Source organism: Rutilus rutilus, assembly GCF_951802725.1.
Source record: "Rutilus rutilus genome assembly, chromosome: 8".
Taxonomy (NCBI): Eukaryota; Metazoa; Chordata; class Actinopteri; order Cypriniformes; family Leuciscidae; genus Rutilus; species Rutilus rutilus.
In genome coordinates this window covers 15,103,228-15,129,802 of record NC_140222.1, presented here as the reverse complement: position 1 = coordinate 15,129,802, position 26,575 = coordinate 15,103,228, and the positions used below count along the sequence as shown (strand labels likewise).

At 38.5% G+C, this 26,575-nt stretch overlaps 1 protein-coding gene and 1 long non-coding RNA gene across 4 annotated transcripts; one reads left to right on the top strand and one right to left on the bottom strand.

The window, feature by feature from the left end:
* LOC311295204 (protein sidekick homolog) lies at window positions 1–22,885 on the top strand. 3 transcript variants are annotated; one of them, XR_014628240.1, is made up of 9 exons: window positions 1–320; window positions 552–878; window positions 11,514–11,834; window positions 12,125–12,460; window positions 18,416–18,745; window positions 19,011–19,115; window positions 19,244–19,274; window positions 20,070–20,158; window positions 21,848–21,874. XR_014628240.1 is itself a non-coding variant. In XM_084416438.1 (9 exons), exons 1-9 carry the CDS (start codon window positions 269–271, stop codon window positions 21,879–21,881), a joined length of 1,629 nt encoding a protein of 542 aa, XP_084272564.1. In that variant the 5' UTR covers window positions 1–268; the 3' UTR covers window positions 21,882–22,885. The 3 variants fall into 3 exon arrangements, 2 of the variants coding, with proteins under 2 accessions (XP_084272564.1, XP_084272565.1); XM_084416438.1 differs by having other exon boundaries at window positions 19,240–19,274; window positions 21,848–22,885; XM_084416439.1 differs by having other exon boundaries at window positions 20,070–22,885.
* A 1,040-nt stretch (window positions 22,886–23,925) lies between these two features.
* Window positions 23,926–26,324, bottom strand: LOC311295203. The gene is made up of 3 exons (XR_014628239.1): window positions 26,217–26,324; window positions 26,020–26,081; window positions 23,926–24,051 (listed from the first exon to the last, which is right to left on the bottom strand). It is a non-coding gene; the product is annotated as an uncharacterized lncRNA (long non-coding RNA).
* Between the last annotated feature and the right edge of the window lie 251 nt (window positions 26,325–26,575).

Below are 26,575 nucleotides of genomic sequence, written 5' to 3'. Positions count from 1 at the left end.
TCTGATGACGATTCACTTCTACGAGAGAGATCTGCATGTCCGTCGTTGCTGCACTTTTTCTCTCCTCTCCTCTCCTCTCCTCACTGCAGGGCGAGGCTCATCTCAAACGAGCCTAACCGCCCATCACTACAAACAGAAGCTGGAAAAGACTTTTGTTTTGTACAGTTTAAAGAACGTTGGGCGCATCACAGATTACTTTCAGTTTCACTGGTGAAACAGCACTTTTACGTCACCGAATCTGCTGTCATTTTAGGCAAACATTGTGAAAATGCAGAATGTCTCAAATATGCGCTCATTGCGCATTTATTTACTTTTGTACGGTAAGACATTTTAGGTTATAATTTCTCTTCTCTCTTTAGGACAACGATGAACGAACGTGAAGCAGTTTAGTTCATATTCGACGGAATTATTTTAATTGGCCTGTATGTATTTTGCTAGACCATTCTAAGACATTTATTTGTTACAATCTCTTTTCTGGTCAACGATAAAAATGAACGTGAACGTGATTTGTGTGTTGTTGTTTGGCTCGTAACTGTTGATTTCTTCTTCAGGTGTTTTTGGTGTTGGTACAGATGGAGAGTCATTGTCTGTGATGGAGGGAGATTCAGTCAATCTAAAAAATCTTATAGAAAAAAAACAACAAGAAGAAATGATATGGTATTTTAATAACATTCGCATCGCTGAAATCACTGGAGGTCAGAGTAAGATCTGTACAGATGATCAGTGTAAAGAGAGATTCAGAGACAGACTGAAGCTGGATCATCAGACTGGATCTCTGACTATCGGAAACACCAGAAACACAGACTCTGGACTTTATGATGCATGGATCTCCAGCAGAAACCATGGCGGTGGAGAATCCTACTCTATTGTTGTTCATGGTAAGTCGTTATTTTTAAAGTCCCCCTGTGGTCAATAATGGTATCCCTTAAAACTTTTTTTTTTGATCATTTAAAAGAACTTTTTTTTTATTATTTTTTTATTAAAACTAACATAATAAAGTATGATTTTTATTTATTTATTTATTTTTTACTTTGAGCAATGATGGAGCTATAATAAACTCTTCTTATGAGCATATGAAACAAAACAGCTCCTTGGAAAAAATGAAATGTAGCCTAATATTGTAGTAGTTATAAACAAATGTCTATTTTTAGTTCAGATTAACATTTGAGGGCAGCAATTTTATTCATAATGTCAAAATAAAACCAACGTAATGTTACTTGAAAGCATTATAGCCTAGGCCTACTATTCCTGCCAAACGTCCATGGTTGCAGTTAGTGTTACTACAGTAAATCCATGGTAAATGTTGCAGATCTGTGGACACTGGATAGTTCATTCATGGCACAATGTTTCTTCCTGGCTTCCACGCACTGTTTGATCCGTTAATAACAGAGAAATGTGAATGTTTCTCACTAGATCTCGCAGCGATGTTATTACTTAAGTAGCGAATTCAAATGATTTATTTACTGGATCTCTTAGCGCTGTGTAGTAACAGTCAGGGGCGGCTGGCCAATAGAGGGCGCTAGGGCACCGCCCCCCCATGAGCCAGACCGCAGTTTATGAGCCACACTCATTAAATAAATAAGTAAATACATACATAAATCATACATACAAATTGTCAGTATTTGTGTGTTTAAGGTATTAAATACACCCAGTATATCAAGTCAAGTCAAGTCAAGTTTATTTGTATAGCGCTTTTCACAATACAGATTGTATCAAAGCAGCTTCACAGTATTAAATTAAAATAATACAACAAAGTTTGTTTCAAGAGGAATTTATTGATTGATAAAATTAAATTAAATATCCCCAAAATATCCCCAACTGAGCAAGCCAAAGGCAACAGTGGCAAGGAACCGAAAAACTCCATCAAGTGACCTAATGGTGTCCTAAAACTCCATCAGGTGACCTAATGGAGAAAAAAAAACCTTGGGAGAACCCAGGCTCAGTCGGGGGCCAGTTCTCCTCTGGCGTTTATGAGCTAGAGGCCGGATTGTAGTTTGAACTGTAGGATTATATGAATGCCTGGCTGAAGAGATGCGACTTTAATCTAGTTTTAAACTGGGAGAGCGAGTCTGAGCAACGAACAGTATCAGGAAGACTATTCCAGAGTTTTGGAGCTAAATGTGAAAATGCTCTCCCTCCTTTGGTGGTTCTGGATATCCTAGGTATGACCAAAAGCCTTGAATTTAGTGATCTTAAAGAGCGCGATGGATTATAGGGTGATAGAAGATCCGTTAAATAGACTGGAGCTAAGCCGTTAAGGGCTTTATGAGTCAGTAGCAATATCTTATAATTAATACGGAACTTTATAGGTAACCAATGCAGTGATGATAAAATCGGTGTTATATGATCATATTTTCTTGATCTCGTAAGAACTCTAGCGGCGGCATTTTGGACTAACTGTAGCTTGTTTATTGAGGATGCAGGACAACCAGCTAATAAAGCATTACAGTAATCCAGTCTCGAGGTCATGAATGCATGAACTAACTTTTCTGCATCAGAAACTGATAGCATATTACGTAGCTTAGCAATGTTTCTAAGGTGGAAAAAGGCTGTTTTTGTAACATTTGAAATATGATTTTCAAAAGACAGGTTGCAATCGAGTATAACACCCAGGTCTTTTACTGTAGAGGATAAAGTAACAGGACATCCTATGATGTTAAAGTTGTATTGTGCGAGGTTTTGTGGGCGGTTTTTTGAACCGATAAGTATTACCTCTGTCTTGTCTGGATTAAAAGAAAATTACGCGTCATCCAATCTTTTATATCTTTAACACACTCTGTCAATTTGGAAAATTTAGCGTTTTCATCCGGCATTGATTAAATATATATTTGAGTGTCATCAGCATAACAATGGAAACTAATTCCATGTTTCCTTATAATATTTCCAAGTGGCATATATATGGAAAATAACAGAGGGCCTAATACAGATCCCTGCGGCACTCCATAGTTTACTGGAGTTATGATCGATTTTTCTCCATTTAAATAGACAAAATGGTAGCGGTCAGATAGGTATGATTTGAACCAGCTAAGTGCTTGTCCTTGAACACCAGTATAATTTTGTAGTCGATCTAAGAGTAATGTATGATCTATAGTATCGAACGCAGCACTAAGATCAAGTAAAACTAGTATTGAGATACAGCCTTGGTCAGAAGCTAAAAGTAAATCATTTGTGATTTTAACGAGCGCAGTTTCAGTGCTATGATGCGGTCTGAATCCAGACTGAAACTTTTCATAGATATCATTTTGTTGCAAGAAAGAGCCCAGTTGAGCGGACACCACTTTTTCTAATATTTTAGACATAAATGGAAGATTTGAAATGGGTCTATAATTTGCTAGATTATTATGATCTAATTGTGGTTTCTTAATGAGAGGTTTTATAACTGCCAGTTTAAATGTTCTTGGAACATGACCTAAAGATAAAGACGAGTTAATAATATTGAGGAGAGGCTCTTCCACTACAGGTAACACTTCTTTCAGTAGTTTAGTTGGTATAGGATCAAATAAACATGTTGTTGTTTTAGATGAAGTGATAAGTTTATTTAACTCTTTTTGTTCTATAGTTGTAAAGCACTGTAATTGTTCTTGCGGGGTGATAATTGAAGCTGAATTATAAGGCGCGATTGAAGATTGAACGTTTACAATTGTGGTTCTGATGCTTTCTATTTTCTCAGTGAAGAAGTTCATGAAATCATTACTACTGAACTGTAATGGGATATTTTGTTCGGGTGACGTCTGTTTATTTGTTAGTCTAGCCACGGTGTTAAATAAAAACCTTGGATTGTTTTGGTTGTTTTCTATTAGTTTGCGGAGGTGCTCAGCCCTGGCCGCTTTTAGTGCCTTTTTATAACGTGACATACTGTCTTTCCACGCGATTCTAAAGACCTCTAAATTAGTTTGTTTCCATTTACGCTCTAAAATACGGGTTTCTCTCTTTAAAACATGCGTAGTATTGTTATACCATGGTGCTTTATTTTTCTCTCTGACCTTTTTTAATTTAATAGGTGCAACCACATCCAATGTTCTAGAGAGAATGGTGCTCATAGTGCTAGTTAGTTCTTCTAGTTCATCTGTTTGTTTGGGTTCAGGCAGCAGCTGAGACAGATTAGATAAGCAATTTGAGAAATTATCTATGGTGGATGGGAGGATTGTTCTGCCTGGTTGATAACGCGACGCCGCATGACATATTACAGCAGTACGTAATATGCAAGTTACCATGTAGTGATCAGTGACTTCATCACTTTGTGGAATGATATCTATATCGGTTGGATCGGTTCCATGTGATATAATTAAATCGAGTGTATGATTAAGACGATGTGTTGGTCCGGTGACGTTTTGCTTGACCCCAAATGAATTTAATAAATCTGTAAACGCAGCTCCTAACGCATCATTTGGATTATCTACGTGTATGTTAAAATCTCCAACAATTAATGCTTTATCGACATTGACTAATAGGTCTGAGAGAAAATCTGCAAACTCTTTTAGGAAATCAGCGTAAGGCCCTGGCGGTCTATATACGGTAGTCAAGGCTAGAGATAATAGGGATGTTTTTCTAACATCTAAGAGCGTAACATTTAGTACAAGTACTTCAAATGAAATAAACTTATAACCCGTTTTCTGAGTAACATTTAGAATATCTCTATAAATGGTTGCAACACCTCCGCCACGACCAATCAGACGGGGCTCATGCTTATAACAGTATCCAGGAGGAGTAGACTCATTAATACCGACATAATCATTTGGTTTAAGCCAGGTTTCAGTAAGGCAAAGTACATCGAAGCTATTATCTGTGACTATTTCATTTACAATAACTGCCTTAGGTGTGAGTGATCTAATGTTTAGAAGACCTAGCTTTAGAAATAGTTTTTGTTTACTAATAGCAACATTTTCTGTTTTAATAACAATTAGATTTTTCCTAGATCCTGCATTAGATTTATTATTTGATCTCACTAAACGAGGAATAGACACGGTTTCTATGCAATGTTCTACACTAGTATTTATATCAGTTGAATTGGTGCAGCAGAGACTATGATTTGGACTTTTGGTTACTAGTCAAAGGGTATTTAACATTTTGGAGATGTTATCTGACAGAAGATCCGCTCCGAATCTGCTTGGGTGTAAGCCATCAGCACGGAAAAGCCTAGGACGCTCCCAAAACAGATTCCAATTATTTACAAAGAGCAGTTTCTGCTCACTGCACCATGACATTAACCATTCATTTAGCGCAAATAATCTGCTGAACTTTTCATGCCCTAGTCGGTACGTGGGAAGCGGTCCTGACACAATGATCGTTATTTCAGGCGATGTGCTGCGTACCGTATCGATTAGATTCCTGAAGTCTTTCTTCAGAATCTCCGTCTGGCGCAGCCTGATGTCGTTCACTCCCGCGTGCAGGACCACAGTTCCGACGCGCTCGTCACCGTTCAGGATCTCGGGAACGCAAGCAGCGATTTCAGAAACACGAGCACCAGGAAAGCAGTGACTTTGCACCTTACTTTTACCTAACGTAGCGTGTACGTGCCGAACGATGGAATCGCCGATGATCACAGCATCGCGTTCTGTTTCGCGTAGAGGGGAGAAGCGGTTTTGTGTGGATAACTCGAAAACCGGGAGGGTCGGAGAAAGTCTTGGTCTAAACCTGACTCGCGTCTTCCGCTGCGGAACCACCCAGGCTTCGTGGTGGCGTGTTGGATATGCGAAAAATATGATAGAAATTAAAAATGTCTGCTTTTTCAACACGTCTCCTCCACCTGCGTGCATGTCTCATCAGCTCTGGGGCGCTGGAGAAATGCCCCAGAGAGGCGGGTCTGTGGAGCAGCTTAGCCAATTGCTGATTTAAGATATACATGTTTGACATAAACTGTAGCCAATCAGCGAGCTCAAATCTAGTCAGCTATGGGCGCTTCTGTTAGCGCCCCAAGTTGTGCGTGCCCGCCCGCGCTCATGCGCGCCTATCGCCATCAGACGGTCTATCGGCCTGGCTAGCTGGAAGCGGTCATGCTAATGCCTTGTTTTGCTTTCCGTGATTACTTTTTAAAACAACAGGGACAGATCCAACATGGACAGTTACCGAAGTGAGGGACCTGTCTGAGAAAGTAACTAAACTTTTTGAGTTAAATTTCAAATGCAAATGGAAAGTTTGTGCAATTTGTTTGTTTTTGTGTATGCTTCAGTCTTGTAATATGGCATTAAATAATTCCTGACTTTTTCACAGAGCACTGGTATCATGCAGTTTGTGTTAAATTGTTTTTGGGTGGTTAATACTAATAATTATTTGTAATATTATTATTATTTTTCGTTTTACAAAGATATGTAAAGGCAGTGGTTCTCAAACTGGGTTTGTGGTGGTTCTCAAACCGTGAGGTGACAGAAGGGGGTGCGGGAACAAAATGCTGAATTTTGTCGTTCCTTTAATACTACCTCATCTTAAAATAAGATTTAAACTGAGCATGCATTTCTCTCAGGTTAAATGCTGTAAATACATGACATCCGATCAAATTACCTCATCTTTTGCGGTCAAAACTTTCTGCATTTAATCAGCGTGTGGCTATATGACAGGTCTCGTGTAGATTTCTGCCTCAGCAAATCGCGCTATAGGCCTACTGCCGTTCTCGACAATGTACGTTACTTTTGTAAAAGTAGGGATTTAAGTTAGCACTTACTAGCATGAAGAACAAATATAGACACAGGCTGTGCATGGAGATCGATATATTTCAAACTCTCTTCGATACAAAATACCCTGTGTGAGTTCCTGTGTTCACATTATATGAAGATCCACATGATTGCAAATGTGACATTGATTTTATACAACAGTTCAACAAACGAAATATTAATATTAAGTGATGTTCATTTTCAACACAGTTGTCAGTATTTTACAATAAATGAATAGCTCCAATGAAAGCCACAGCAGAACTGCAGCACACAGCAATGATTGTGAACGAATCTTTAGAGTCAATGATTCAATGATCAATTCATAAATACCATAGACAGTATAAGAAGTGGACAGAGTCATCTTATTGGAACTCAATTGAGACAAGTGAAGCCCATTTTTAGCGATTTGTTAGCACTTCCGTTCCTGACGCGCAGACTCAAACCGCCTCAAACGAAGCTTGATGACGTGAGCAACCTGTCTGACAGATGTAAATCTTCTAGTAGCTGTGCGTGCAAACTGCCAACGTTAATCTTGCAGAGACGGCGAGCTTGAGCAAAGAGTTATTTGGCGTGAGTGAGTAGGAGTAAGTATTCTGATTAATTATTTTGACAGTATAATATATCTATGGGCTTCTCTCTTGACGTCCCACGATTGCCTGCGAGCTTCTCCTCCTGTCTGTACGGTAATTTCTCTACTGTGCGACAGAGAGTCGAGTGGTTATGACGCAATCGTTAGCCTATTTTTACAAAAACTGTTTCTACGGGGCCATAATGTAACTGTCATGATTCTGCCATCTAGTCTTTGTCATTCTTTAATTCTTGAGGCAGGATCATGACAGACCCATGTTCTGTGTACAAGCACATGGCCATTTGTTTGGGCCATGTGCTTGTGTTGTCTCGTTCTCTTGCCCCGCCCCCTTGTTATCCTCGTTTTGTCATTATTGCTTTACCTGTGTCACCTGTTGTGTTATCATTAGTCTCCCTATTTAATCCCCTTGTGTTTGCTGTCTTGTGCCGGTTCATTGTTGCATGTTACATGCTATCATGCCTGTCTGTGAGTATCCTGTCAAGAGTGTCGTCAAGAGTGTCGTCAAGAGAAAGTTCTGTTTCTGTATTTGCTGTTTGTTTGTAGTCTAGTTATGTCAAGTCATAGTCTAGTTTAGTCACTCGTTGTCCTGTCTGTGTTTTGCCCCCTTGTGGGTTTTGTTTTCCCCATTCTTTGTCATCAATAAACCTTGTGTGTAGTGCATACTGTCTGCGCTTGGGTTCATCTCTGTATCCACATAACAGTAACATAGAAGGTAATGGAGCCCTTTATACATTGTCGTGTTTCTTTAGAAATAAATAATGGACAAATGGAGTCTTTAAACGCCTCAGATGTAAAGTTATTCGCTGTCAAAGTGACGCCAAAATGAATGGGAGTCAATGGAATGCTAACGCAAGTGAAGTTCTGCTACAAGATGGCGGCACGCGGCCGACTTCAACTTCCGGTCGATGGATTACCCGCCTGATAAATACAGCCACTTGCTTTGTTAAATGAATGAATGACTCTGATTCATCACCTACTGGCGGTTTTAATTTAATATTTAAAAGCATCACTTCGTTTTTACCATCATTGCATATTTATCTATTTTATAAAGGTATTTGAAAAGGTAAAAATGCACTTGAAAAAATCGATTTAAGGGGGCAAATATTGCCCCTTACTGAAAAAGGTGTGACTGAAGAGTGGGGGTACGCTGAAGGATATTAAAGCCTCTTTAATACAACTCTAAAAAGTTTGAGAACCACTGGGACTGGGTTAAGGAATAGAACAAAATAAACATCAAAGCACAATACACATACCAAGGGCAGAAAGTAGGCCTAATACTCCCATGGTTACCAGACTATTGAAAACGGCTGATTATGACAGCCCCACCTAAGATATTTTTCACCAGCCGCCACTGGTAACAGTGTCGCTTGATCAAGATCGCCTTGCGCTGCTTTAGTCCAAACTGATAAACGATCCGTCAACCACACAATAACGAGTAGCTCAGTTTCGTTCCGCTTACATTACGTTTCGTTTGCCATTTGATGTCGGACAATGACCCGCCTACATTTGAAATAACGAAATTTTGGTCGGCAGGAAAAATCATGGTCCAATCATGGTTCGGTTTGAAAATGCGTACCGAATTCGGCTAGGTATACATCCGCGCTAAAATATCAAGGTGAAAGTCATCATAGCTTGCGTAGTATAGACCCAGCTCCCAACCCAACTTTGAGAATAGATTAACGGCGATATTTTTTTTTATCGCCCGATAAGAGTCTCACGTTAACGCAGCACGTTAACGCCGATAACGGCCCACCACTAATATATATATATATATATATATATATATATATATATATATATATATATTAGGGGTGTAACGGTTCACAAAATTCACGGTTCGGTTCGATACGATACACTTGTGTCACGGTTCGGTACGGTTCGGTTCGGTACGTTTTCCATAGGCAACAGCAAAAATAAATAAATGCCAGAGAAATTTCCTTGAATTAAATTTTTTTTTTAAATTATTTTATTTAATGAAACTAACATCATAAAGTATGATTTTTTTATTTATTTATTTTTTGTTGTTTTTTTTACTGAGCAATAATGGAGCTATACTTGACTCTTCTTATGAGCATATAAAACAAAACAGCTCCTTGGACAAAATGAAATGTAATATTGTAGTAGTAGGCTAGTTATAAACAGGTTTATTTTAGTTCAGATTAACATTTGAGGGCAGCAATTGTATTCATAATGTCAAAATAAAACAGACGTAATGTTACTTGAAAGCATTATAGCTCACTGTTCCTTTCAAACTTCCATACCTTGCAGTTAGTGTTACTACAGCAAATCCATTCCACGGTGAATGTTGCTGATCTCTGGACACTGGCCAGTTCATTCATGGCACGATGTTTCTTCCTGGTTTCCACGTCAGCGCTGTTTGATCCGTTAATAACAGAGAAATGTGCATGTTTCTCACTAGATCTCGCAGCGTTGTTATTACTTCAGTGGCGAATTCAAAACTGATAAACGGTCCACACAAACACAATAAGAGTAGCTCAGTTTCGTTCCTTACATTGCATTTGCCAGTTGATGTTGTGGTCGCGCCAGCCTGAGTGCGCTTGCCACCCGCGACGCGCCTTCATTTGAAATAACGAAATTTTGGTCGGCAGAAAAAATGGTCCAACGAACCGTTCGGTACGTAATGCGTACCGAAAACCGAACCAAAAGCCTCGTACCGAACGGTTCGATACGAATACGCGTATCGTTACACCCCTAATATATATATATATATATATATATATATATATATATTCATGCCTTTAATTAGATAGAATGTAACTACACCCTTGCTTCCTGGATATGTGGGTTATTGGATATGCTAATTAGCCCTGCCTCCACTCACTCACAGTTGCTCAGATCGCTGGATGTTGTCGTGGAAATTCTTAACACGTATACAATGTATACAACCTACTTAATCTGACTTCTTCACCATGGACAATTTAAACAACTTGCAGTTATGATGAAATATTTTGAATAAGATAATGAAAATACAATACAATAGAGTACAATACTTCCCTGAAGTAAGGTGACAGCGTCCCGTCGATGAAGCTACTATCACTACCTCAGTCACACTTTGATGTTCTGCTGTTGTCTTTTGAGCGTAGAATTTTTAGTACTTCTATTACTACCTCAATCACTCATAGATGTTCTCTCAAGTTGCTATCTGTAGAAATGAAGTTTTATTCACGGCCGAGAGATCACTGGCTGCAAAGTGAGTCTCCTGAATAGAAAGATACATGTACTGTACATTTATATCATACAGTTGAGTAAAAAATCAATGTCACTCAAGTCTTCTTCACTGTGATTTGTTCTGGTGATTGGTTTGTAATGATCTAAGCTAATCATATGACTGTTAGTTCTACTGTGTTAAGCACTTTTTGGTTAAGTATACTTTGACCAGAGCATCCTTAGTCTGCGTTTCTCTGTACATTTAATGTTGAAAGTACCCATTACAAAAAAGATTTCTATCACAATGTCATTTGACTCTACAGTTAGCAGCGCCACTTGCAGAGATCCACTGGCTTAACTTTACTGTAGTAAACGTCGCACAATGGCAAGTGGAAATACAGGTTTAATTCAGGCATATGTTTTAACAAGAAACTGATACAGAAGAAGTAGTGGAAGACAGTATTATACAGGCTCCTCTACAAGTTGATGTATTAGAATGGTAATACGATTATGTATCGCTCTCTACAACATCAGACACATATCAGTAATTAATATGATTGGCCTTTGGATTGACTACATTGTCAAACAGCTATTAATGTGTGTTACACAAACCATGTTCCTGTTCACCATCTCAGTCTGCCTTCTAACAATCATCAGAAACGCTTTGAACAACTCAGAATGTCAGTGGAGAAAGGCATTTAGTTCATCATAACATCATAATACACATCATAATATCATAATACACATCATAATATCATAATACACATCATAATAGGAAAATAGCACAATTTTCTGAAGTATTATCATGGATAACATTCATGTAATATTAATGAATTGTATGATGTTCATTATGTTAAATAAGATCATTCAGTATACTCATAAATGTTTGTCTGATGAGTGAATCTGTAAATCAATGATGTTCTTCTGCTGTTTGTTTACATGTGTTACATTTAGGGGTGTGTAATATCAACACCAAAAAAATATGATGTGCTGATACCTTGGCTGGTTTAGTCCAGTCATAAACTAGCTTTTCATATTCTTCATATTCATATCCTGTTGAGTAAATTTGTTTTGCTCATAGGGGCTTTTCTTTTCTTCTTCTTCTTCAGGTGTGTCTGGTGTTGATAGAGTGTCAGTGTCAGTGAAGGAGGGAGATTCAGTCACTCTAAAAACTGGTGTTAAAACAAAACAACAAGAGAAGATTAAATGGTATTCTAATGACATTCGGATAGCTCAAATCACTGGAGATCAGAGTAAGATCTGTACAGATGTTCAGTGTAATGAAGGCACTGAGAGATTCATAGGCAGACTAAAGCTGGACAAACGGACTGGATCTCTGACCATCACAAACATCAGGACATCAGACGCTGGACTTTATAAACTACACATCATCAACAGCAGAATGAAGAGATTTAGTGTTACTGTCGCTAGTGAGTATAATAGCATTGACTCATTAAATATATACATTTTTGATCTCATCAGTTGATCTACTATAAGAAATCAGAGAAGTCATTATGTATAAGAGCATCCATGAGACTGAATATATGTTTGTCTGATGAGTGAATGTGTAAATCAGTGATGTTCTTCTGCTGTTTGTTTTCATTTTACATTATGAATCCAGACATATTTCTCTTATCACAATCTTTATGATCTGGAGGAAACATTTTCACTGTTTTGTCATTTTGTTTGGTTTATAATGAGCTGTTAATTTCTTCTTCAGGTGCGTCTGCTGTTGGTACAGATAAAGTGTTAGTGTCTGTGATGGAGGGAGATTCAGTCACTCTAAACACTAATGTTAAAACAAACCAGCAAGAGAAGATTATATGGTATTTCAATGGCATCCGTATAGCTCGAATCACTGGCGATCTCAGTTATATCTGTACAATTGATCAGTGTAATGAAGGTACTGAGAGATTCAGAGACAGACTGAAGCTGGATCATCATACTGGATCTCTGACCATCACAAACATCAGAAACACACATTCTGGACTTTATGAACTGAGTATCATCAGCAGCAGGACCAGCATCATGAAGAGATTCAGCATTTTTGTTCGTGGTGAGTCGCTATGTTTAAAAACAAGAACTGTACATTTAAACTGCATCAATAATGTGTTTAGTGATATTTTTGCAGTGACATTCAGTGATGATTTTTATTAATTTTTTTTTAATTCACATTTATTCACATTTACAGTTAAAGGGGACTTATGCCACTTTTTACAAGATGTAATGTAAGTGTCAGGTGTCTACAGAATATGTCTGGGAAGTATCAGCTCAAAACACCCCAAAATGATTTATTATACCATACCCTAAATGCCCATTTTTGGGTGTCTGTATCTTTAAATGCAAATGAGCTGCTGCTCCCCCCTTTCCAGAAGAGGGCTGTGCCTTAACAGCTCGTGCCTCGGATACTCTAGCAACAACAAAACAGGAAAACAAAAATGAATGACAGTGAAAATACCACTGATATATGCTAGAGGTGGAGTGGGACACTAATGAAGGAGAGACTCCAGCAGAAGTAGAACCTCTGAAAATGCATCTAAGGCTGCATTTACACTGGAGGTCTTGATGCCCAATTCCGATTTGCTGACTATATCCGATTTTTTTGACGACCCGCTTACATCATCTTTTAAAAGTGACCCGTATCCGATATTTGCATTTACACTATACACTGCCAAAACAACCAAATGTAGACGTTCTGGCCCGGAAAATGAAGTAAAACAGCTCGATATGCAATGGATGCAGAAGCAGACAAAATTATTATAGTGATGCGTGGATCGCGGTCATATCCGCGGGGGCTCTGTGGATAATCCGCGGATTGGGTGGGTTAAGTAGGCTAATAAAAATAACGTAACGCATTCTGATTAATTTCGGGTGGGTCGCGGGTGGATAACGTTAGATAAATCATTATTAACGAAAATATTAACTACATTCTCTAAAATATGAGTATGTTCCATTCCAGTTTAAGTTTCAAGGGAGTAAAGCCTGTTTATGCCATTAAGAAAATGAAATTCTGTAAAATAAATTTTGTTTTAAAGAAATGTTCATTTAAAAGCAGCGCTCATTCATCAGTGTATTATGTTACCATTAGAGATGCGCGCATCAACCGTCGCCTCGAGTCCGCTGTTGAAGGTGATGATCATCCATTTATCCTCACGCGTAACAACACATACGAATACATAATTTGACCATCGGGTACGGATACTTAAATCAGACAAAAATATTGGTGCGGGTGGATGATTTGTTTTTGGCTGCGGATTCGGGTGACGTTGGAGCTCATCAGCGCATCTCTAATTATCCAGTGTTTTGCTTTCCGCACTATTTTAAAAAATCAGCAAAACATTGCTCTCGTAAGGCGGAGAAAAAAATATTCCACTATGTTGAGCCTTCGTCCTCCATATCGCACCATTAATAAGTCATGTGATCGCAGTTGGTGTCCACCTGAGTTGACGTCCCTTTTTTAATGACGTATGACTCGCATTTACTCGGGAATATCCGATTTGTCTGCTTACATGGCTGACGCAAATGCACGTATCCGATTCATATCCGATTTATTACCACATATGAGTGAGGCCTGAATCCGATCTGAGAAAATCGGCATCCAATGCGTTTTTTTCCTGCTTACACGTTCACCGGTCATATCCGATCTGTGCCACATGAGAGGAAAAAATCGGAATTGGGTCACTTGAACCATGCAGTGTAAATGGGGCCTAAATGAAGATGTTTCTGAATGCATACATACATACATACATCTTCTTCCGCTTATCTGGGGCCGGGTCACGGGGGAAGCAGTCTAAGCAGAGATGCCCAGACTTCCCTCTCCCTAGACACTTCCTCCAGCTCTTCCGGGGGGACACCCAGGCGTTCCCAGGCCAGCTGGAAGACATAAGCTGTGTCCCAATGTGAAGGCTACATCCTTCGAAGGACTGAAGACTTAAAGGATGCAGCCTATGCGTCCTCCGAAAGACGCAGCCTGTAGCCTTCATAGGATTTCCTAATTGTGCAACCAGGTGTTTCTGATCACCGCTCCTCAACGGCACGAGAGGACAGCTGCCATCCTGATCATTCATTTGATATAGCCTAATTGAGTAAACAGCTATGGAGCCAGAATTGGCTATTGTCATTTTTATGTTTTATATTTTACTGGAGGACATGGTGAGGATGTTTCAGCCCCGGCGCTGCCGGATCATGTATTTTCGGTTTAGCCCTGTTTGAAAATAAAACCCAATTGAATATAAAAAAGTCCAGTATTTCTCGCGCTCGTCATCGGCAGCTGTCACGGTTGCCAGGCGACAAGAACAATCCTCCGTGGGCTAGAGCGGACCGAGCGCTTCAGATGCGTCCTTTGATATGGGACATATCAAACTTATATGAGACTTTAATTTTCAAACTGATATGGGACTTTAATTTTCGGAACTGCATATTTCATTAAATATTCACGTACAAATGTGAAGTAACCTACTACTAGTTTCAGCAGTGGGTTTCCCACTCACACCCTCACCTGTCCCAGGACACTTGCAATCCTAAGGGCTAAGCAAATTAACCATGGCTTGTTAACAACAACAGCACAATACATTGCAAACATACTTTGTATTTTTTTCTCCTGAATTGCTCTAAAAAAGCTTAACACAGGGGTGCAATCTTAAGTGCATTCTTAACACTGCAAAATATGACACATCAAGACATGCATACAAACTACTTAATAAATCATATTTCTATATACTCAAATTTGGTTAAAACCACATAGCTTTCATGACAGCACTACAAAAACACATAAAAGTGAAACCCCATTGCCTTAACTGCTTTTCTTATTGTTGTGGGCTTACTTCTTTAGCATATTTCTTTTAGCCTAATACACAAGTGAGATTGACTAGTGCAAATATTACAAATAGGTCGTTAAACTAATATTAGCACAAGTTTTGCCTCAAACTACCTGACAAATGAAGCCACGCAATGGTGACGAAGGAGTTAAGATGAAGTTTATAATAAACTTTAACTCGGTTTCGCTAGCCATTTAAATAAATGAAAACATAATACTTACATTTAAATGTGAATTTGCTGTCCACCATCGATCTGTAGTCTCGGCCGCCTTTAAAAATAAATAAATAAATGCTGTCGTCAACGGCGCGCAATGAGTTATGGGGTAGAATAGGGTAGGATAGGCCGCTAAGTGTTCATTTATGTATCCTTCCTTTCACGGGGAAACGAAGGACGCATTTGGCGTCGCTTTTGAATCAGGGTAGCCTTCGTCGCGTCGCGATGACGCAACCGGCCTTCAAATACGGACTTCGGAGGATGCAGAACTGAATTGGGACAGCCTTCATCGAGCCGCGTGACGCAATCGGCCTTCAAATGCGACCTTCCAAGGATGCAGCCTTTGAATTGGGACGTCCTTCGTCGTGCCGCTGTGGCGCAATCGGCCTTCAAATGCGGCCAATCGTCCTTCAAATACGGCCTTCGGAGGATGCAGCCTTCACATTGGGACACAGCTATAGTCCCTCCAGCGTGTCCTAGGTCTCCCCCAGGGCCTCCTCCCAGTGGGACGCGCCCGGAAAACCTTTCCGGAGGTCCCTGAATCCAAGGTTCTACTATCGGCCGTATTCTCCTCTCCAGTACCCTGGCATAGACTTTCCCGGGGAGGCTGAGAAGTGTGATCCCCCTATTGTTGGAACACACCCTCCGGTCCCCCTTCTTAAAAAGAGGGACCACCACCCAGGTCTGCCAGCCCAAAGTTACTGTCTCTGACCGCCACGCAATGTTGCAGAGGTGTGTCAGCCAAGACAGCCCCACAACATCCAGAGACTTGAGGTACTCAGGGCGGATCTCATCCACCCCCAGTGCCTTGCCACTGAGGAGCTTCTTAACTACCTCAGTGACTTCAGCTTGGGTGATGGACGAGTCCACCTCTGAGCCCCCAGCCTCTGCTTCCTCAATGGAAGATGTGTCGGTGGGATTGAGGAGATCCTCAAAGTATTCCTTCCACCATCCGACGACATCCCCGGTTGAGGTCAACAGCTGCCCATCTCCACTGTAAACTGTGTTGGTAGGGCACTGTTTTCCTCTCCTGAGGCGCCGGACGGTTTGCCAGAATCTCTTCGAGGCCAACCGATAGTCCTTCTCCATGGCCTCACCGAACTCCTCCCAGGCCCAAGTTTTTGCCTCCACAACCACCCGGGCTTGTCTACTGCCTCAGGAGTCCCACAAGCCAGCCAGGCTCGATAGGACTCCTTCTTCAGCTTGACGGCATCCCTTACTTCCGGTGTCCACCACCGGGTTCGGGGATTGCCGCCTCGACAGGCACCGGAGACCTTACGGCCACAGCTCCGAGTGGCCGCGTCGACGAAGTGGAGAACATGGTCCACTCAGACTCAATATCTCCAGACTCCCTCGGGATTCGGTCGAAGCGCCGCTGGAGGTGGAAATTGAAAATCTCTCTAACAGGGGACTCCGCCAAACGTTCCCAGCAGACCCTCACAGTACGTTTGGGCCTGCCGAGTCTGTCCAGCCTCCTCCCCGGCCATCGGATCCAACTCACCACCAGGTGGTGATCGGTTTCTTAATGGTTGATAAATTGATAAAACAGAGAACATTTAGACCATTTTCCACATATCGTGGGCATGGCCTAATCCTTGCGTTACGTCACAAAAGACAGTAGATGTACAGAATATACTGTATGTACATACACTTCATTTTCAGTCTCGCACACAGTTGAGTATGCAGACCTCCCAAAGTATATTACCCGTGAGCATAGAAAGATGCATTGTCTAGAGATTATCTAGTGAACTTTTGTTTTCAAGCACTCAAATCACTCGCACGTGCCATTGTAAAGCCTGTGTATACCTTATTAAAACTAACAGTATTACCCCCGCTCCCCAGTTGCATTCGAGACCAGCAAGTTTTTTGGGCCGAAATTAAACTGACCTTTCCGGCCTGGAACCCCCTTTTCTGCAGTGGAAATGTTCTGAATGGTTTGAGAAAGGACACAGGTGAGGGATCTGCACCGGAAACATGTTGGTGAATTTTGCATAATAGGTCCCCTTTAAAGTGTTTTCCATTATTGAGTTTTTATTTGATCAGTTAGTTTTGTTTTGAAGATGACACCTCATCAAACAATCTCTGATCACTTTTAATTATCATCTATTTAAAGGTACAGGAAGCAATTTCTGAGAAACACTGTTGAAAGTGGATCAGACTGAGCACAACAACACACTTGTAGCCAATCAGAGAAAGAGAGATGGTTGAGAGACATTATGAAAGTTTCAGAGGAACAAATGAAGGGTAATGATCAGGCATGAGCTTTAAGATCCATGTTAATATTAGAAAAGCTTTCCAGTGCTGGAGAGACCTAAGTGGGAAAGCCTGAAAATGGACGTCAAGGTTGTATTGTTTTTGCTCCATACATGAGATCCAGAACCACGATTATGCTGTTGTTGTAATATTAGCTATAGTAACAGAACAGTTTTGAGTTTCATTATTTCTCTGGAGATGGTGTGCTGCTACTGACGCTAACAACCAAATATTGCTTATACTCGTGCACTGTATGTTAATGTTTTTTTTCTTCCTTGTCGTTTCATCATCTTTGCTTTATTTTTCGCAAAGAATAATTTTGCCCTTGCTTCAGCTATGATAAAGTGATATCAACTCATGCATAGCATGTTCATGCATTTTGGGGGTGAGGCAATAAAGGGATGGATGTGTTTGTTTGGGTTGATTTCAAATATCAACAGCGTTTCTCAGAAATTGCTTACTGCACCTTTAAATGCATCTGTTGTTTCATACTATGTGTTTCATACTACTGTGTGATTTTAGTTCACTAGGAATCTAAACTGCAGAGGATTCGATGTAAAAACAACTATGCAAATTGTGTTTTATAAGCACTAAAGTTTAACAAATGGGAAATAGGCTGAAAGTTAAGATAAGCATAAGGAATACATTTTTATATCCACAGTTCTTGATGTTGTGTAGTCAGTTTATTCAAAAAGATCCTACAATCATCTGTTGGTTTGTGTTTCAGATGTTCTTGCTGCTGAACAAGATAAAATGAAGAGAAAGTCAGTGAAGGAGGGAGAATCTGTCACTTTAGATCTTGGTGAAATAAAAAAAACAAATAATTTGATTATGTGGTATTTTAATGACACTCTTATCGCTGAAATCACTGGAGATCAGAGTAAGATCTGTGCAGATGTTCAGTGTAAAGAGAGATTCAGAGATAGACTGAAGCTGGATCATCAGACTGGATCTCTGACCATCACAAACACCACAAACACAGACTCTGGAGAATATAAACTAGATATCAACAACATCAGATTCAGCATCATAAAGAACTTCAGTGTTACTATTATAGGTGAGTATCATTAAGTCACTCAAATCAACCCAGTAAATGTTTTCATTGTGGACTCAATATTAAAATGATGCATGCACATCAGGTGACACACAATTAACATGAAAAAGACATACAAATATGAATGCTGTTCTTCTAAAACCCACCAGAAGGCGCCAATTATCAGTTAAATTAAATGTAATACAAATGATGACCAAAGTAGCAGACACATATATTGGTAACGTTGTTTGTATCAGTCACTCTGTAAGTAATAACTGTCTGTCTTCAGCTGTTGTAGCAGGAATAAATGCTGTTGCTCTGGTGTTTCCTGGTGTTCTGCTGCTCGGTGCTGCAACTGCTGCGGTGGTTTACTGTTGCCGAGGAAAAATCATATGTGAGTATTGCATACAGAGTATGTAACTAGATGAAAATATGATATTTATTGTTTGAAAATTGTAATCTTTAAAAGATGTGAACATTTTTGTTTTTATTCTAATTAACCAAAGTACTGTGTGCAGGCAGTGCGGAAAGCAGGATGAATCTCCCTTATCAGGTAAGATAATGAGCACTGAGTCTCCCTGCATAAAAACTGATTCAGATCTGTGAGTTTGCAACATATTTTAGTGTTTTAGTTTCACTCAGAAATCATTGTATAGAAACACCAGACTACGCTGCTCCCATACTTTTTTACTATACAATGAATATGAATACGTGTATACATTTAATGTTGTTATAAAATTGCAATAATTTGTATTGCTATCATTATATTATTATAATTCTATTTATTGGCCACATAGGCTGTTACAACCCTAGTCTACGGATCAGGGTGTAATATAAATGTTTCTTACAAGTAAACTCCCAAATAAAGTAAATGACAATATGAAACCAAAAAGTGCAAATTTATTAAGAGAGCAGAGTGATAGGTTTGGTTGGAGTACTAGTGCTGTATTATTCATATTCGCCAGTATGATAGCTCTTTGATATCATACTCTGATAGCATTTTAGATGTGTAGGCTGTTTAGGAAGATGGTTTCAACAAAAGCTATTTTTGCTGTGCAGAGGAATGTTTAAGTTCTGAAACTTAGAATGTGTTTTATAGTAAAATGGCCTCTTATATGTCAAGAGATCAAATAAATTTTGATTTCTCATGTCATGACCCCTTTAAGAGAAGCATCCCACATTTAAGAAGTTATTTATTTAGGCTATTTATTTTGTAAAAGAAAAGCACCATGCATTACTCAAATATCAGGGAAAAAACTGAATTTCCAGTCTTTAGTATTTTTGTTTTTGTGTTAAGGAATCATCAGTTCCATTCATTTCTTTTACCTTCTGTTCTGTTTTATTACAGGAGTGTGATGTTGAGGACCCGTCCCTTAATCCGAATAACACTCCATTGAAGGATGTGAAATCCCTGGAGTCTTCCATTGAGACACCACAGTAATGTTATTATGTTTGTTTGAGAAATCCAACATAAACTATTTCAAACTTATATAACTGTTAAACATAAAACCTTTGAACGTAAAGCTTTTAAAACTACTTCAAACTTCCCTGCTATGCTTTCTCAAGCCATCATCAAAGTTAGTCTACAAACTTTTTTATCTAGTTAAAGGTGCTCTAAGTTAGTGATGGGATTTATGGCTCTTTGAGGGGATCCGGATCTTGGCGATCCGTTCCTTTCAAAGAGCCGTTCAAAAGAACGGCTCTTTTGGCTCTTTTTAAATATTTAGTCAGTTTTAAGAAGCCAGCTTGGGGGCATCTCAGTTTATCCTGGAAATAATCACTGGGAGGAATGATGAGGTGAGATTTGTAGTCAAAAAATTAAAACTCAGATATCACACACCAATATCTGAGTTTGAATTATTCTGAAATATTGATTATTACCTCATTTGTCATGTGTGGACTATATTCCATAGGGTTGCACAACATCCCTCTGCTTAGACAGTGACATCACTATTTTGGATTTACCTTTAGTACAAAGTGTGTGTATGTGTAAAGCTACGTTGACTTATGTTATTCATACAATACCTACTCACAAATAAACATCAAAAATAAAGCCGGCTGCAATGAATTTCTGTGCAAAACAGCTTTTACTACAAACACTTCCACACAAGAACATTTTGATAGAAAACATAAAATATTTAAACTTAAGTTTTAAATATATACTGTAGATAAAATTAGAATAAATAAAATGGAAATGTGTACATACAGTCCACTATTACTACTATTACTACTGTAAACTTTGCAAATAGGACATCAGCCCCTTCAAGTCTTAAATGAACAATAACAAAGTGGGCTGCAATGAATGTCTGTGCAAAACAGCTTTTAGTGAAACATTTCTATACAAGAACAGTATCACAAAAGAACATTTTGATAGCAAGGATGCGTGCACAACTATCATCATGCTGTTAGGCAGTAGCACTATAACTATAACCTATAACTGTTCTGTCTCGCGGAGGAGCTAATTTGTGTGCATCTGTGTGAAACACGCATAGGAAAAAAAGAACGACAGAAAGAACGGCTCCCCTCCAGCCGCGACTCGGCTCCCATCGTTCATGTTTATGAGCCGTTCAAAAGAATCGGTTCGTTCGCGAACGTCACAACTCTACTCTAAGTGATGTTGGGTGACGTCACTTCTTGTTGATGTTTAAAGTATTGTCAAACAAAACGGAGGCTAGCTAGAACTTCCCCCCTCCTCATCCGCGCACTAACCCCCCAAATCCTTATTGTCGGTTATTGTCTGGAACACAGTTTGTTATGTTTCGTGGTGCGGGTGAGCCCAGTTTGTTTTTGTTGCCGTTTGTGGAGTCTGGGCTGTCTAAAGATACTGTGTTTTTTTACAGTGTGTTCAGGGGACAGGCAGCTAGCAGATAGTGAGGAGATGTTTGCTGGATGTGACAAAAAATGTTTTGGCCTAAAAAACGTGTGACATCGCTTAGAGTACCTTTAATTATTTCGATTATTTTAGTTTGCTATAATTCAGTTTTTAAGTCATTTAAATATTGCATTAAACATGTCAAAATATTTAATTATGTAAACAATGCTTTAGAAATTCAAACAGTTAATTAGCTAAGAAACAAAGAAATGTGTTGGCAGCAATAACATAGAGTGCTTTGTTTTTCATTATAGAGGGTTGGGGTTTATTGAAGTGATCCAGACATGATAAACATGAATCATTCAAGATGGATATTTTGACCAAGTAATGTCCAACTTTTCAGAGAGCGTCTGTCAGTCAATCACTCAGGTACTGAATTGAGTATGTACTACTGATACTGGTAATGTTACAATCTTCACTAGTGTCAATTGACAACTCTAGAGAGGAACATCCCTGATGAAAACACCAGCATGCTGTTGTCTCTGATAATCACGTTACAAGCTGGTGTTTTCAGCTGGAATCCTTTTATTTATGTTTAAGTCTATGAAGAACTTTGTGTTTTTGTTTGTAATGGCGTAGCTTTGTGGTTAAAGAAAGTCAAGTTAAAATCCTGCAAGGGTTCATCAATGAAATATCACCACATTGTGTCCTTGATCAAACTTTCAATCTCAGGAACTGAACCTGTAACAGACACTGTATAAAAATGGCAACAAAATGCCAAATTGTATTTTCATTTGCAACATATTGTTGTTATGTTCCATACCTGTTACTGGCTGCTGTGCAAGCATGTTTACCTGTATTAATCATCCGAATGATGTTTTAAGCTTTTCACTTGAATACTCTTGTCTGAACAAAATACTTGCAATTGTACAAATCTCTGTTTCTAAAGTTTATCCTGTTTGATCTTCTTGTTCAAAGATCTCATTGTCTTACAGAACATCATCAGATCTCTCTGTAACTTTATTGTAAATGTTCTCAGAAAAGTCATGTCAGTGTCATAGAGTACTGTGATAGGCCTCAGAAAAACACAACCAGGAGACAGAACTTGGGTTCCTTGCCATTTTTAGTGGAATATTATTATTTTTTATTTATTTTTATTTTTTTTACTTTGCAACAGCAAAGGAAAATGTGCTTTAAAGTGTTATATACATAAAAACACTATTTTATTTTCTGTAAGAATGAAAATAACTTGAAAGGTCTTTAAGTGGTTATGATGAATGACATTAAAACATATGTGTTTCACTCATTACGACTGGAATCTGTGAGTTTGTTTTCAGAAATAACTGAACTAAGCTAATCATTTATAGAGTGACTGTCTCTGTACATTACTTACTGATGGACGAAATGTTCACCTGTTACATTTTAGGATTAAAAATTTTGACATTTACTAAAGCTAGCTAGATGTACAACTCGATCTTTAGCAATATGACCAGTGTCTAATCAACTGTGATTTTAATAAGTTTTTATTTCGTTTATTTACATTGAAGGAAGATGAAGGCTGTTCTTGGAAATCTGAATTCTTCGGTAAGGTTTCTGTCACAGTTTTCACGTTGATTGCATGTAACTGAGCGTTATGAATTTGCTTGCTTAATATTAGTCAGTTTTTCCTGTGAACGCCGCTGTTTCACATTGATCTCAGTGCTATGATGCTGTTTTAGCTGCTTTTGCTCAAAAATCCACCATTTATCAGTTCAATTAATATCATAAGACTGATGATCAAAGCAACAAACAAACAAAAAAACACCAGAGAGGTAAACATCACATAAAGCTGTTTTTATAAGATGGAATTATGACATCTAGAACAGCAGCATCTCTAGAGATATTATTGTAGAGATGTGATTCTCTGCTTTGGACACTAGAGAGCGATGATGTGATTGTGTTACATTTGCTAAAATATCCAGCAGATCATATTGTGTGTGATACTGTAAATGCAAAATGCAATGATACATATATGAAATGCAGTTAATATCCTTAAAAAAAAAAAATCCTTTTAAATGACAGGCATAGAAGCACAGTGAAGGGTGGAATCAATATTTACTAATGAAAGTTATATGTACATTTCTATATGATAACCCAGACAGAAACATGGTGTCGGCCCAGATCCAGCCCACATCTGGTGTGTGTGGAATCCATGTGTTCCAGATGTGGGCTGGATCTGGGCCGACACTATGTTTCTGTCTGGGAAACTAAAATTAGAACATTTTAGTTGAGTTTATGGATGATATGCTATTGAGGAACCACTAAATTATAAAAAAAAATTCAGACATTATAACACACACACACACACACACACACACACACACACACACACACACACAAAAAGACTGAAAACAGGGAATAAATGTGAGCAAAACCAAAAGGTGTGAGACAAGGTCCAGTATGAACTCTCATCAGTTCTGCTGGATAAAGATCATCGTTTTTTGGGGATATTTTCATACACAGACTCCGTTTTTGATTTCTGAAAGGAAACACAAACTCTGTCAGGAACCTGCTAATGCGACGAAAAATTAATAACAGACCAAGTTTTCTATCTGAATAACCTTGTTATTCTCTTAATAAAACCTTTTAAAACTCCAGATAGATTAGTAGAACTGAACATCATTTTCTATCATTTTTACTCCAAAGGATGATCTTGAATGCTGCTTTTTTATTTTTGATAAGAATCAAATACAGACATTTTTTTACTACTACTACTTCTGAAAGATGCTAACATAGAGCAGCAGGAGGAAATGACATCAAACATCCCATTCATGACTTTTTAACCAGTTAAATCATCAAACAGTTGAAGTTCTGCAGGTTTGCAGTCTCTGCTCTGAGAATGACTGTCTTTCCCACTAAAGCAACAGCAGAGACACTTGTTGCAGAACGTCTACAAAGAAAGCAATGTATGCTAAAGCTGCATCTCAGCTCAGATAATGATGAACCGCAGAGACGCTGCAGATCGAGGACACACTTCAGCACAACATGAGTAACAACTCTGTGTCCTACTTTCTCTCCAAAGACAACCTAATGGTATAAAAGCTGGTTTTGTATGGGTGATTTTAGAACAATCAAACCAACAGTCAGAAATGTTTATATATGTTTTCCAAACAAAATATTATTTAAATTAGTATGCTAGCTGGTGTACTGGACAAACGTTTCTAGCCTACATGTAGGCTTTAACTACAACTCATTTATAAACTATGTACAAAAAGAAAAACACTTTCAGGCAGAAAGCAGCACATACGTATATACATTGTTTTTCATGGGTTGGTTCTCTTCTCCATGCCGTATTTGTGTCAGCACTCCGTAAAGAGACAATCTACATGTGCTCAAATCTTAATGTGCTCAAAAAGTATAAACATAAAATAAATCAAACATGGGAACAAGTTGGCCATGTGAACTTGCAACAAACACATGTGATATTATGTGCAGCTGTTACTCTGGGACGGATTTTTAATCTTTAATTCATTTACTTAAATTTGAGCCTATATGTAATTTTTTGACCCATTTTTATCTAAATCAACTCTTTTTTTTTTATGTTATGAATTGTATGCTATAAATGATTAATTAACATTATTAATAATCTTAATAACATTCTAATAAAACATTTATAATCTTAATACAAATCTAAATAACATTATAATATTAATTAATGATCTGTCTAATAATGTCCAAAAAATTATGAGCAGGTTTACTGCGCGTGATCTGTTGTACCGGCAAATAAAAAAATGCAATCACGCGCAGATAAGCTTCTCTACTAGTAAAATTATTATTATTATTATTATTATTATTATTTTATTACTAATTGCCACACTGCAAAACCCTTGGACAAATAGCCTAATCACGTCCTGTATCGATTTACGGGACGATCCCGTAGCTATTTTACGGAACGAGTTTCCAAGAGAACATCGCACCCAAGTTTTAAACAGATTTAGGCCTACAGTGGATACAATATTTCACTTGGCTTGATATGACCAAAGAAAAAAATAAGAAGTAGGCCTACGTAGAAAGTTTCCAGTCACTCACTGAGTGTGTTCAAATGCACGTTCTTATCCCGACATGCGTGAGGTCATGTAAACTCATTCACTTTTAAAGTGAATGTGAGTGGTGACTGAGGCTGTCAGATATAATAGTTTAGCAGTTGTACTATAGGCCTATTACTTTTACTGAAAAAAAACAACAAAAAAAACAAAAAAATCTATGTGCTAATGAATTGGTTTGTGCTAAAAAAATTACATTGCAAAATAATATTCCTCTAAAATGGAAAAACTATTTACACTGAGGTGCAAACAGTAGGCTTAGTGTAAATAGCATTTCAAAAAACTCTCCTTTTGAAGGTAACAATGACAGTTGAGTCTATAGGCCAAACACTACTAACCGTCTGATGCTGCAAACTTCAATCGACAAGCTTCAAACACACTAACTGACTGCAACAACTTCTTACCTTTTTACGTGTTGTTGGTTTACACAATGCTGAATCCGTTCTGTCTTCTTCCTGGGTCTGAACTGCTTTAACAGTAATACAGATGAGTTAAAAATAACAGAGCTTGCAATCTTATGTAGAAATATGTAACAAATAAATATTGGTGCTTCAGATGCATTATTTGAAGTTATTTGTAGTTAATAATTTACTCTCCTGACCTGTTTTTCTACATTTCTTGCAGATGCAGAGGATCACGACTATAACAACAATCATCAGAGATCCAGCAGCAGAAGCAGAGATCAACACTATCAGAGACACTGGAGAGTGTGAAGAAGACTGTGTGTCCGGTGCTGTAATGATAAAGAAGTGAATGCATCAGTCTGATCTCCAACAGAAGACAGAGATCAGGTCAGTAAACACACACATATATCATCAGTGCTGTGGTACCTGCACATGTGTGACAGAGTGTGTTGATGTCCAGATGTGTGGTCTGGTTGCTGATGGGATTGTTCAGCACACAGCTGTAGGTGTTTTTATCCTGATATTCCACCTCCAGAGGTAGAGAGAGACTGATGCT

Bases quoted from the DNA above. Each gene is read 5' to 3' on its own strand.
- LOC311295204 (XM_084416438.1), top strand. From the start codon at position 269: ATGCAGAATGTCTCAAATATGCGCTCATTGCGCATTTATTTACTTTTG. The intron at 18,746-19,010 runs GTGAGTATCATT...GTCTGTCTTCAG, and splicing joins CTTCAGTGTTACTATTATAG to CTGTTGTAGCAGGAATAAAT. The intron at 20,159-21,847 runs GTAATGTTATTA...TTTTCATTATAG, and splicing joins TCTTCCATTGAGACACCACA to AGGGTTGGGGTTTATTGAAG.